Genomic DNA, 14,315 nt, shown 5'->3' with positions numbered 1-14,315 from the left:
GCAGCCCGTTCATTGGTTCCTAACCGTCTTCGTTCGCGGTCCCCCATCATCTGGTACATACGCACGAAAGGAAGTTGAGGGCCCGGGAAGGCCAGTTAGTCTCTTTCTTCCTGTACTGAGTTGCCCAGCAGGGCGAGCGTTGACTCCACGTGCGCGCTTAACGCTCCGCTGCGTCTCTTCTCTTGCGGAGGTGTTGGGCGCTACGCCGATTGCGTAAAGTTGTCGCGCGCAGGAGTCTGCAGCCGGGAAAGCCTGGTGCGGGTGGCGAGAGGCTTCTCCTTTACGCAAATAGCGTATCGCCTCAGGCAGTTCTAACGGTGGCTGAAGGACCCCATTCTAACACACAAGCACGCACGCACACAGTCCTTTCCTCGGTCGATTATGATGGTGTCAGTATAAGGCTGAGGCGGGGAGGCTCAGAAATATCTATCCTCACACACCCACACCCTTTGAGGGCAAAAGCCTTACCCTGAGGTGGCTTCTGTGTCCTTCATGAGGCTGGTAGGCCCAGCTCAGGGCCCTTGTGTGTGGCCCACCATCCAATGACACATGTGTTTTTTGAGGCTACCACTTGACATGAGCAGACCAGCCTAGATGCATACAAGATTGGGCCTGGGCCACTGCTGATGGGTAACTGGGTGCCACCAGTGTCCTATAATATATAGTGGCCAGCAGTTCCATATTCCCCCAGGACGGCGGTGGCAAGGCCTGCAGCTGTACTCTGGAAACTGTGGCTTCTGTGTGCCACAAGGTGAAGGAGAAATACAAGAAGTGAAGTGGGCTGCTGCAATTGTGCTTGCACAGTAAGAACTGGCTTTCCCCAGAGCACAGGTCTATCAGGCCAGCTCTGAAAGACTGCACTGCCATTTTGGAAACAGCCCTAACTTGCAAAATAGGGTTACAGCATGACTGTGGGCTCACCAAGGCAGTAGGATCATACACTCTTTCTGGGTTGCTCCCAGTAAGTAATAGCAAGCATACAAAGAAGATACACGACTTCTAAGTGGCACATGGCTGGATTTACAACTGAAGGGCTATCTTGAAGGGATGCTAAACTGTTGTCCTCCAAACGTGAATCAACTGTAAATTAATACTGCCTATGAGCTCAACGGGAGCAATGTGAAGAGGATGTTGGGCTGGTAGGGGCTGTGACTTACGGCACTATCAGGATGTGTAGTACTATGCAACCACCTGGTCTTCCGGTGATGAGATGACTCCTACAGTTCATGGAGCCCAAAAAAGCATATGTGACGTGCAAATTTTCCTCATTTTGTCAAAATAGTGGTGTCTGATCAACCAAACTATACAGTGGGAGCATTTGGCTACTAAATCAAACTAGAGTCATTCTACAGTTAAGAACTTCTGTTTTCAGGCAAGGGTGAAAGAACATTCTACCAGGCTAAGTTTCCCACAATAAGTAAAATTTGCATTGATTGTCAAACCATTCACTTGTTCTGTCATACCAAGCTAGCAGTCAAGGCTACTGTGAATGTAGGCAGATTCTTACTGCCCATGTGCTTTGGAAAACTGTGAAAGTGACCCCAAAGTTGCTTTAGGGACCAGAACAGATATAAGATTCAATAAGATTGATACTGTGATATTGCCACAATCTTAAATCAATAAGATTGATATTGTGATATTGCCACAAAGGTGGCAGAAGGTCATTTTCACATCACTTGCTGGGAATTTCAAAGTGAAATTTGAAGAGTGTCTGTTAAGTTGCTGCTAGTTCTGTGAGGAAGAATGTCAAGTCGTCGTATTTCTTCAGCATGTGATAGACGGCAGCTTCTATGGGGCATGAATACCATGGGATCACCCACCAATGAACCACAGCCAATGCGACTGCCATTTCTGGAGGTTGATGTGAGTAGAACTGTTTCTTGGTATTGTGGTTGGGACTATCTGAGCCCGAATAATCAAACAAATAGGAAATCCCCAAGGCACTGCTTTCAAGCACAAACTTTGTTTTATTTTATTTTTTGGTCACTGAACAGTGCTCATTTCCTTCAACTGCCTAAGGCTGTAATTCTATACACAGTTGGGAGGAAGCTCAAGGGTCCTTCTTCTGGATGAATGAGACTAGAATCAAGCTGGAATTAAGGTTGCCAGAAATCTCTAGGTTGTCCCATCTTCCACAGCATCTGAACTCCATTGCATATTAAGTGTATTTATTTAACACATTTATTAACACAGAGATTTGCATTTTGGGCAGTATATAAATATGTTAAATAAACAAATAAAAATGAATGAATATTCTAATTTTCTAGGATTATGGTATTCCATAAAGCAAGTTTGCTGCTTCCCATCCATTAGAATGATGGGACAATTCTAGATACAAACAGCCCCGGTGGGTGGGAGTTCAGGACTTTTGGGTCAAGATCCGATAGTTCTTAATACAGTACTGTCCTATTTCAAGCTGGACATCAGAACCTAGAAATATCATTTTCAGACCCAGGATTCTCCCTAACATTCTCCTGTGCCAAAGCTTTTAGTAGCTCCTGAAACTTAAATTAGTCATAGAACTAGCAGTGCACAAGCATTTTCAGGATATCAGTGTGAAAGCAGAATGAGAGGTTAGACAGAATGTATGCTAAATTGTACACCAGACTGTATACATTTTTGAAGAGTGGCAATTAAAATAAAATAACTTGGTGGCATGAGTCATGACAGCCAGAAATTAAAGAATGAAATAAAATCTCTGCATGGAGAAATTCAGCAATGGTTTTGAAAGCATCACCCGCAGAATTTCTGATAGCAATCCCTGTTCTCTACAGATTGGGCCAGATCCTCGCTCTTTCCTTTCCAAACATTCCTATTCATGTCCCGCCACATTAATACAGGTTCGCGCTTTCCTCTGCAGTTAGAGTTAGTAATGTTTGAAGTTGCTTTTCTGATGGCGCATGCACATAGCCACTCTCTGTAACAGCTGGAACCTTCCCTCCCAGTTGCGTCTTCAATCGATGTGTGTAGGCTCGACACAGCAGCCTGTTCGGCGGAGCGGCCCTCGGTCCAGGCAGCTGCTACCGCCCCCTCCTCTGCCACCGCCGCCGCCTCCCCCACCTGCTCCTCCTCCTCCTCCGTCTGCTTCTCTCCAGCTGCCTCTACAGACGCACATCGATATTCTCGGTTCTCCTGCAGCCATTTTGAGCGGAGAGCGATCAAGACCAAAAGACGGGCTGGTGAGTAGGTTTCGCTTTTTGATTTTTCGTTATTGCTCCCGGGGTCGTTTCTTGCATGTAAGCGAAGATTCCCTTTTATTCAGCAGCCGCCCCACCCTATCGATCATTCTAACAATAGCTTGGAGACGTGGGATGGGAAAAGAAGGGGCTGGTTTACAGCGAGAGCATGGCAGTAGCGCGGGAGAAAGGTTTGGTGAAAATGGGAGTGAAGAGAAGAAAGATAGCTGCTGGGTGGAGTGTGGGTATGAAATTAAATGTTATGAATGTAGAAGGTAAGTTGTGTTGCCTCGCTCACTGAGGCTACAATTCTTCCACTTATTAGAGGGTAATCCTCTTATTAAGGAGGTTACAGAAATTGCAAAGAAGCTGAATGAGTTCTTTGCATGTCTTCACGGTGGAGGATACTGGCCATATACCCAATCCAGAACTGAGTTTCTCCAGCTTGGAGGCTGAAGAACTGGGCCAATTTGAAGTGATATTCTAAACTGTCCTGCAAACTAAAAAAATAACAAATCTCCTAGCAAAAATATGTAACTGGTCCCTACAAATCCATTTTTCAAAAAGGGACCCTGGAAGGATCCGGGAAACTTCAGGCCAGGTAAATTGATGGAAAGCATATTTAAGGTTTACCTGTGCCAGGTTGGACAGGAAACAGAGAATAGGAATAAATTGACAGTTTTCACAATGGAGGGAAGTAAGAAGTGGGGTCCCTCAGGGAGGGATCTGTACTGGGACCAGTGCTCTTGAATATTTTTATTTATTTCTTACATTTCTATACTGCCCCATACAAAAAAAAAAAAAGAAGTCCCTGGACAGTTCACATTCTAAAAAACCATTAAACCTTGACACAATTAAAACAATTTTAAAAATACCGATAAAAACGCTAAAACCCAAAGCTTTAAAACTATAAACTAAAAGCCTGGCTAAACAGGTATGTTTTCAGGTCCTTCTTAAAAACATTCAGAGAAGGAGAAACTCTTAATTTCATTAGGATGTGTGTTCCAAAGTCCTGGGCAACTCTAGAAAAGGCCTGGTTTTGGGTCACCACCAACCAATCTGGTGACAATCACAACCGGACCTCCCCAGATGATCTTAATAGGTGGCGGGGTTGCTGAAGAAGGCGGTGTTGTCTTAAATACCTTGGATCCAGGTTGTTTAGGGCTTTATAGATAATGACCAGCATTTTGTATTTTGCCCAGAAACTTAATTGTCAGCCAGTATAGTTTTTTCAAAATGGGTGTTATATGATTTCTCCAGGCAACCCCAGAGACCAACTTGGCTGCTGCATTCTGTACTAACTGCAGTTTCTGAACTATGTACAAAGACAGCCCTACATAGAGCACATTGCAGTCGTCAAGTCTGGATGTTACCAGTATATGCACCACTGTTTTAAGGTCATTTATCTCTAGAAATGGATAGCTGGTGAATCAGCCGAAGCTGATAGAAAGCGCTCCAGGCCACTGCCTCGACCTGAGAAATTAGGAGGAGGTTTGGACCTAGAAGTACTCCCAGACTACGTACCTGCTCTTTCCAGGGGAGTGCAACCCCATCCAGAGCAGGCAGATGTAACCCACTTCTTAAGTCTTGACCAGTGTTCCCTCTGACAGGGATTCCCAGATGTGGTGGACTACAACTCCCATAATCCCCAGCCAACGGCCATTGCAGTAGAGAATGCTGAGAATTGTAGTCAACAACATCTGGGAATCTCTGTTAGAGGGAACACTGGTCTTGACGTTCCACAATGAGTACCTTCGTCTTGCTTGGATTCAGCCTCAGCTTGTTCTCCCTCATCCAGCCAATTACCGCCTCCAGGCAGGCATTTAGGGAAGTTAGGCTATTTCCTGATGAAGTTGATATGGAGAAATAGATTTGGGTGTCACCAGCATATTGATAATACCCTACACCAAACCCCGTGATGAACTCTCCCAGTGGTTTCATGTAGATGTTAAAAAGCATTGGAGATACTATGGAACCTTGTGGGACTCCATACCAGAGCTCTTGTTTTGAAGAGCAACAGTCTCCAAGCGGCACCATCTGGAACCTACCTAAGAGGTAGGAGCAGAACCACTGCAAAGCCGTGCCTCCCATCCCAACCCCTTCAGGATGGATACCATGGTCAAGATATTGAAAGCCACTGAGAGAGCCAAAAGGATCACACTTATGCATATGTCCATAAATGATCTAGAAGTTGGGGTAAGCAGCAAAGTGGTCAGATCTGCAGATGACACTAAACTTTTTAGAATAGTGAAATCCACAACAGATTATGAAGAGTTCCAAAAGGATCTCTCCAAACTGGGTGAGTGGGTGATAAAACAGCAAATGCAGTTCAATGTAGGCAAGTGTAAAGCAATCAGGGTGGATTTGATTTAAATCAAACTGATTTAAATCACGATTTAAATCACTAGCAGGGTGGATAAAAATAAAAAAAAATCCGATTTAAATAAAAAAAATCCGATTTTTTTGATTTAAATTGGATTTTTTTGATTTAAATCGGATTTTTTTTTTATCCACCCTGCTAGTGATTTAAATCGTGATTTAAATCAGTTTGATTTAAATCAAATCCACCCTGAAAGCGATACATATTGGGGCAAAAAAAACCTCACCCCAACTTCACATATACATCAATGGGATGTGAGCTGTCAGTGGCTGATCAGGAGAGAGAGCTTGGGGTTGAGGTAGACAGCTCATTAAAGTTGTTGACTCAGTGCATGGCAGCTGTGAAAAAGGCAAATTCCATGGTAGGGATCATTAGGAAGGAGATTGAAAACAAAAAAGGCTAACATTATAATGCCGTTATACAAATCTTTGGTGCGGCCACATTTGGAGTACCACGTACAGGTCACCGTATCTTAGGGAGGACGTTGTAGAACTGGAAAATATGAAGAAGAGGCCAACTGAGATGATCAGGGGCCTGGAGCATCTTCCTTATGAGGTAAGGCTACATCATCTGGAGCTTTTTAGTTTGGAAAAGAGGCAACTATGGAGAGACATGATAGAGGTGTATTAAAATTATGCATGGAGTAGAAAGAGTGGACAGAGATAAATTTTTCTCCCTCCCTCTCTCACAACACTAGAACCAGAGATCATCCCATGAAACTAAAGGCCAGGAAATTTAGGACAGACAAAAGGAAGTACTTTTTCACACAGCGCATTATTATGCAATTCTCTGCCACAGGAAATGGTGATGGCCACTAGCTCGGATGGGTTTAAAAGGGGCTTAAAGACAAATTCATGGAGGACAGTTTTCTCCGTGGCTACTAGTCTGGTGGCTATAGACCACTTCCAGCCTCAAAGGCAAGATAGCTCTAAATATCAGTTGCAGGGGAGCAACAGCAAGAGAGAGGCCATGCCCTCAGCTCTTGCCTGTGGGCCACTGTGAAATGGGATGCTGGACTAGATTGGTCTTGGGCCTAATCCAGCAGGGCAGTTCTTATGTTAACACCCCACCCCAAGCACAGTGTGACTTACTTCTGAGGAGGCCTGCATAGGATTGCACTGTAACTTTGATTTGGTGCCATATCTGAAATATGCCATACTTTTAAAAGCCTCCCCTACCCTGCCACTCTGCCCTAAAAATATAGGAACTTTGCTGGATCATGTTGCCAGGGTGCAGATGCCCCTCCTAAGCATTTGAGGAGCCTGCTCCCCAGCAAACCTAAGAACCCATTTCTTCAATCACCAAAGCAGTTTTTCTCCCCCAACTTGAGTATCTTTCCTCTCCTCCCAAAATTTTAAGTGAGGAATTGCTCCTAAAGCTTTCTTTCTGTCTACACTAGGGATCATTGTTCTCTCTAATGTCTACACTAGGGATCATTGTTCTCTCTAATCTTTTTCATCTGTGTGTGGAATGAATTGTGAACTGGGTGGCAGTATCAAGGCAGTGTGTACATACATCCATTTAGAATGGCGCCTTCCTGACTGAACCTGAGTGGGATCTAAAATTAACTGAGCAGACATCAAAAAAACATGTGAGCGTGTGCACACGCACACGTCTTTGAGGGAACACTGCTAGGGATGTGCATGGAACCAGCTCCCTTCGAGCTGATGGTGGGGCGGGGGTAGCTTTGGGGGAGCGTGTTCTTACCCCCACCCACCACGCTTGCCCCTCCAATGCTCTGTGGATAGCTCTGCGTACCTCCTTGCCACTCCATTGTTTTAGTGACTGAAAGTGCTGTGGGCGCATGTTGTGCATGCCCGCAACGCGTTTACGTCGCACAGCACTTTCAGTCAGTAAAACAATGGGCGGCAAGGAGGTATGCTGCCACCCCACCAGACTATTTATCCACAGAGTGCTGGAGGAGGAAGCTGGCGGGGGTAGTGTACCCCTGTCCTTAAAACCACCCCTGCCCTCGTTTTCGAACCGGTTCAGAACCTGTTTGGCGTTCTTAGAAAAGAATGCTGAACAGGTTCGTGCACATCTCTAGTCTACACCACTGACTCCATTGTACACCACACTGGATATGTACACCACACTGTACACCACACTGGAACCAGCATGGTGTAGTGGTTAGAGTGCTGGACTAGGACTGGGGAGACCCGAGTTCAAATCCCCATTCAGTCATGAAACTAGCTGGGTGACTCTGGGCCAGTCACTTCTCTCTCAGCCTAACCTACTTCACAGGGTTGTTGTGAAAGAGAAACTCAAGTATGTAGTACACCGCTTCTTGGAGGAAGAGTGGGAAATAAATGTAAAAATAATAATAATATGGTTAATAGATGTCAGTAGAGCTCTCCTCCCCCTGGGTTTGTCTAATTTTCTTTTAAATCTGGCCATGACAAAATCTTGTGACAATAAAGTCTACAAGTGAATCATCCCGTGTTGGTTCATGATAAACAATAGCACATTCCTCCTTTGTCACAACTCTTTCTTTCTTTCTTTCTTTCTCTCTTTCTTTCTTTCTTTCTTTCTTTCACACAGACACACAGCCCACCGTTGCATCCATGATCGCATTATGCCTGTTTTTAAACAGTTGTACTGGCTGCCAATATGTTTCTAGGCAAAGTACAAATTGCTTGTTATTTCTTTTAAAGCCCTAAATGACTTAGGTCCATGAGAGAGAGCCTTTCTTCATAAGATCCCCACCACTCATTAAGATCATCAGGAGGGATCCATCTTTGGGTGCTACCAGTTCAACTGGTGGCAACTTGGGATCGGGCCTTCTCAATTGCCGCCGCCCCTAGATGGAATGTGCTCCCCATGGTCATAAGAGGACTGTCTTCTTTGGAGATCTTCAGGAGAGCCATCTCTTCAGCCTGGCTTTTAATGATATCTAGTTTTAACCTTAATTTTAATGAGATTTAATCTGGTTTAAATGTTGCTTGATTTTCTCTTTTTTAAAAAAATTGTAATGTAAACCGCCCTGAACCACTTAAGGAAGGGTGGTATATAAATTGAATGACATAAATAGAGTTCTGCACTTTTGTTATAGTATAAATGTCTCTGTTGCATTGTAAGCAATTCTCTCCCCCCACTCTTTGTTTCAGACCGTTGGAAGACAGCCCTTGTTCACAATGTATAGGCCAAAAGTAAGCCTGAAAGACAGGCAGCAACTTTACAAGCTGATTATTAGTCAATTGTTATATGATGGATACATCAACATTGCTAATGGTCTAATAAATGAGGTAAAGCCACAATCTGTATGTGCACCCTCTGAACAGCTGTTGCATCTTATTAAACTAGGTAAGTGGTGATATCAGACAAAAATTCAGGATGATATGCTTAAGGTGAGATATATGACATTGGTTTTACATTGAGACAGCTATTTTAGCAAGTACTTCTGAAAATCAAATTCCCTCTTTATCTGTGGTTTTTCAGGTCATAACACAGTCACTTGCCAGTCTTTTGAAACAGTCCCTAAGAAACATCAGTTGCCCTAGATTACAATGTATAACTAGACAAAAATATATAATGTACAGTCATGTCCTATAAGCCTGCTCAGAGCAGAATATAAAGCTGCCACAACATATGTACATAATGTCTTCCAGTATATTGCCAGAGCGACAATGTAAAACTAGTTCAGCTGGGTTTACAAGCATGGTGCATCTTAACAACACTATACATGTGTAGAAATGCTACACTGTCCCTGATACCACCTCATTCTTCTTTGAAGATGAACTGGTGCCTACCCAGCTGTTTGTGTCTCTGTGTTAGGTGAAGGCACAGTAGTAAATGACTGTTTTAGCTTTAGGTTTTTTAAAAAAGAAGTAATAAGAGTAGTATTATATAACTGGACCTCTCATATATAGCAAAAGTAATTATCTTTAGTGATGTAGTTCTGTTGTGACGGTAATCTACAAGCTTTCCCATGCTTTTCCAGTATTTCAGCTGAGTTGCAGAGAGCTTTTTCTGAGATGCTTTTGCTCTTCCATCCAGCTCAACAGAAACTGTGTGTCAGTATTAGTTTCTTTGATAAGCTGGATGTAGATTTAGATTTCCAAATGGTATACAATTTCTTCAGGCTCAGTTACTTACATCAATTTCTCTGTTTAATTTTAGTCAGTTGAAATGCAAGAACAACAATAGAAAACATGATGTTTAAATTATCTAGTCCTTTTCCTGAGATCAGAATTTGCTGCAACCCTGGGTATAGAATATGTAGACTTATAAAACCTCGGGGAAATCAGTCAGACTTATGAGCATGTTGTTACTGTGAACATGCTACATGAGGTTTGAAGTGTTAGTTGATAAACAGCATAGAGTAGCAACAGATCTGTGGTGTATTTATATGTCCCCCTCCTGCTTGCAAAATCTTCAGAATGGCTGTGAGAATAGCCCCAAAGTGGCAGTAACCGGTCACTAATGTCTTGCCTGCTCAAAGTCTGGGTCTGCCTACTTTTGGAAATAGACTTCTGTAATCTCTTTTCTTCTAGGAATGGAGAATGACGATAGTGCCGTTCAGTATGCTATTGGCCGTTCTGATACCGTAGCCCCTGGCACAGGTATTGACTTGGAATTTGATGCAGATGTACAGACGATGTCTCCAGAGGCTTCTGAATACGAGACATGTTATGTCACATCTCACAAGGGACCATGTCGCGTAGCTACATATAGTAGAGATGGACAGCTAATAGCTACTGGATCAGCTGATGCTTCAATAAAAATACTTGATACAGAGAGAATGTTGGCAAAGAGTGCTATGCCCATCGAGGTAAAAAACCGCATGGAGGTTCACAATTTTGTTTTTTCTTTGGCATTTTCAGGTTAGCTTGGGCTATCTCAAAGAGAGAGGATGCTGGATAGGTGAAGTTGTTCCTCCCTTCTAAATACATTTTCTTGCTGCATAGACCAGATTGGTGAGGTTTGGGGTCCACCATATTTGGTATCGGAATACATTTCTTGTCTTCCTAGATCAGAAAGTGATCAAGGGATATTTGAGTCACATAAGTGCTCATTTTGTAGCTCTCTGATTGTGAACCAGAGTGTGTGGGGTGGTCTGGGGAATTTTTGGCCCCTCTGTCAGTGTGACTCTGTGGCCTTTATAGTGGTTATGCACTTTGCTTATGAGAGTTCTGGATGTGTTTAGTGATTAGATTTTAAGAGTATCTGTTTCCTTCAACACAATTCACGGATGTATTTTGGAAAGGTAAATGTGTTTAATCTGAGATCCTGACAGCTCTCTGGTGAACTGGAACTTAGCATTCGAGTCTCATTTTTTTGTTATACTGCTGACTACACAGTCTTAAGCGGGTCATTTCAGTTTTGTCCTCCTACCTCAGTAGCTCACATCATGGGAAGTTAAACAAGGTAAATGTGTTACTTTTGGAGGTAATGCAGCTGCTGAACATATCTGTAGTTTTCTTGGGAGCACATATCTGGTTATCCCAGTTCTATACAGGAATGACTTGGTAGAAGATATGTCTGCAAGCAGTCATGAGAACAATGACTTCAAACTTAAACAAACCATCTTTATTTTAGAGATTATTATACAAGTTGAGAATAATAAAATTTTCAAGAAATTTCGATATGTGTCAATTTTTATTAAGATGTAGATAACTATTTTTGAATATCTATAAGAAGCATCCTTTTGTAAGAATGAAATTCACATTGTTAAGTTTAGTAGGTATTATTAGACTTTGATGTTCAAATGTAGACACAGCCACAGATTGGCAAAATTTGGACCAGTCCCAATCTCTCACTGTTTCACTTCCCATTTGCAAGATAAGATCTGGAGTGCAATCCATTGCATTCATAAGGAATGGGTTCTGCGCCTGCACAGGGACCTCACGGATCGATTAGCTAGCTGAGGTTGAATCAAGAAGGCCCCACTCTGGATGCACATGTGCACACATTGCCTTGATACTGCCTCCCAGAACAAAACTCATTCCGCACACAGATGAAAAAAAATTAGAACACCGCTGGGAGGGCACGGAAACATCTGGGAAATGTAGTTCTGCAGAACAACATTTCCCAGATGTCCCCACATACCCCCCCAGCCAGCCCCCACATGTTCTGGTTTCCATGGCACCAGAAATGTGAGGAACTGTGTGGAAATGTCTGTGCTGCGAGTGGTTGCCTCTGCACAGTAGCAACACAGTGCTGCAGATTATCACAGCATACGACACACAGCCCTAATCTTTGCTAGAACCTACTGATCCACTGTGTTCTCTGTGGAGGTAACTCCTTCCAGATAAATGTGTAAGTTTACTTGTACCTTAGCTCATGCAGCTAAAAGACTACTTTCAACACTATATTTCTAAATGTTTTCTTCAGGTCATGATGAATGAAACAGCCCAGCAGAACATGGAGAACCACCCTGTTATTAGGACTCTCTATGATCATGTGGATGAGGTGACATGTTTAGCTTTCCATCCAACAGAACAGATTCTTGCCTCTGGCTCAAGGGATTACACACTTAAATTGTTTGACTACTCGAAACCATCTGCAAAAAGAGCCTTCAAATATATCCAGGTTAGACCCTTTAATCATAACTTTCTACATACAAATAACTAGTTTTGGCTTAGAAAGCATTTGACTTAGAAGTTTTGTTCATTTCACTGAACTGTGTAAATGAGTATCTGCGAAGTTAAGACCATCCTAGTATTAAGAAAACCACAGGTTGTAACTTTCGATTACATTGTACTTGTGGATGAGGCCATTCAGCTGCTATGTGTTAAGCCTAAGGACTCAACTAGATGGAACACAGTGTTCTGTGACTTTTTGCCCAACTCTTAAAACAGAAAAGCAACATTGCAGATTGCTTTCCCACACACAAGGGAAAAAATGAGTGTTCATATATTTTCCCCACAAGTTAGTTGGGCTGAAAAGGGACCAGGGGGCGGGGGGGGGGGGGGGAATTGGGCAGCCACTCTCTTCTCAGACAGACCACATACCAAAGTTGCTTATGTTTGGGTTTGGTTCGGGGTTTTATTTTATTTATTTAGGAAGAAAGTAAGACAGAATTTGTGTAACATCTAGTTTGGATCTAATTTTTCAGATCTTTGATAAAGTTGAAATCTTATTTCTCAGTTAAATACTGAAGAAATGCATATCCCTATTTTACACAATTGGCACAAAGATAGCTCTCAACAGACTTGAACTCATTTCAACTCTTGTGGTCTGTGACTTCTGTGAGCAGAACTTAAATCTTCCTAGCCCCAAATACTGGCTAGCATTCCTAATTGCTTCTGTCTTGTGTGGGGTAAGGATTTAGGATGTACAGTGTGTGGAATATTTACATAAGCTATGCCTTTTAAATTAGTTTCCTTCCTTCCAAACTTTGATTTGTCATAGCCACAAAACTATTCTGTTTTCTGCTACTGATCATTATTCAATTGTTTGCAAATCTATTTGCAAATAAGTTGAAGGCAAGTGACATAGTTTGATAAACAGATTTAGAAGCCATGGAATAGTTAGCAGTTGATCACAAAGGCCTTTCATGGAAATGAATTCCTTCTGTGTTCCATCCAGCAACCAGCACAGTGGTGTTTAGTAACAGGAATATGTCTTTTAATGTTAATTGCCTATTTTCTAACTTAACAGGAAGCAGAAATGCTGCGTTCGATCTCTTTCCATCCTTCTGGAGACTTCATACTTGTCGGTACCCAGCATCCCACTCTGAGACTATACGACGTCAATACTTTCCAGTGTTTTGTATCTTGCAATCCTCAAGATCAGCACACTGATGCCATATGCTCAGTTAATTACAATGCAAGTGCAAACATGTATGTAACAGGCAGCAAAGATGGATGCATCAAATTGTGGGATGGCGTTTCAAATCGCTGTATCACTACTTTTGAGAAAGCGCATGATGGGGCTGAAGTCTGTTCTGCCATTTTCTCCAAGAACTCCAAATATATTCTGTCAAGTGGAAAGGACTCTGTAGCTAAGTTATGGGAGATATCCACAGGGAGAACACTGGTCAAGTATACAGGTGGGTAGAAGCTAACCTGAAAAATATTCTTCCAAGTAATAGAGTTTTCAGTCTTTCTTGCAACCCTAGCCGTCGTTCCACAAGCTGTTGCTTCTAGCTCGATGGGCTTTAATATCTCCTTGCAGTGGTTTTCTACTACGTGTACAAAACCCAACTGTTGTTGAGTTACTAACCATTTTTCTACCTTGGTTCCCCATCTTCAAATTAGGGGTTTGTCTTTGTGCATGGAGGGAGTTTATTCTGGGTGGGTGACTTGAGTTAGGAGAATTATTTCAGTGAGTTGAGAGTTAGACTGAAAACCATGGGAACCTAAGCATTTTCTTCTGCTCAGCTGAGCAAAATGTTGTTGCTGCAACTCTCTATAACAGATTGAATACAGGAGAACTTCAATATTCACTAGGGTTACATTCCGGCTGCAACTTTATGGGATTCATTCCGGCTGCAGTCTTTGGAAGCTATGGGATTGCACGGGTTAGGTTCCTGGTTGGCCAAAAATCGGCTAATTTTTACAGGGGGAGATTTTTACCGTGCTATGCTGCTCCCCTTGAGTCGTGCTGTGCCCCCAAATTGCCTGAAAATTGGTATGTGTATTTCCCCCCCTTTAACAAAGACAGGAACCATTTTGTGGCTTTGAAAAAAATGGTGGCCAGAAATTATCTCTGCGATCATTTCTGGCCACCTCCAACCCATGGATATGCAAGGTCGGCAGCACACACACACACCCCGGCCACATATGCCGAAGTTGGGTGTCTTTTTCCTGACCATG

The 14,315-nt window shown here is 42.8% G+C and overlaps 1 protein-coding gene across 5 annotated transcripts in view; it reads left to right on the top strand.

The window, feature by feature from the left end:
* Positions 1–41: 41 nt before the first annotated feature.
* The window catches only part of CSTF1 (cleavage stimulation factor subunit 1), a 33,303-nt gene continuing 19,029 nt past the window's right edge, over positions 42–14,315 (top strand). For 2 of the 5 annotated variants that reach the window (XM_053250169.1, XM_053250173.1), the window contains exons 1-6: positions 42–1,863; positions 2,946–3,179; positions 8,664–8,859; positions 10,050–10,327; positions 11,890–12,087; positions 13,159–13,549. In XM_053250169.1, the coding sequence (XP_053106144.1) occupies positions 1,744–1,863; positions 2,946–3,179; positions 8,664–8,859; positions 10,050–10,327; positions 11,890–12,087; positions 13,159–13,549 (1,417 nt within the window). In that variant the 5' untranslated portion in view covers positions 42–1,743. Of the gene's footprint in view, positions 1,864–2,929; positions 3,180–5,731; positions 6,112–8,663; positions 8,860–10,049; positions 10,328–11,889; positions 12,088–13,158; positions 13,550–14,315 lie in introns of those variants that run through there. The other 3 variants (XM_053250170.1, XM_053250172.1, XM_053250174.1) reach the window with 3 other exon arrangements.

This window comes from Hemicordylus capensis, chromosome 4 (assembly GCF_027244095.1).
Source record: "Hemicordylus capensis ecotype Gifberg chromosome 4, rHemCap1.1.pri, whole genome shotgun sequence".
Lineage (NCBI taxonomy): Eukaryota > Metazoa > Chordata > Lepidosauria > Squamata > Cordylidae > Hemicordylus > Hemicordylus capensis.
Note: the sequence above shows the minus strand (reverse complement) of the source record. Positions and strands in the feature narration are given on the sequence as shown.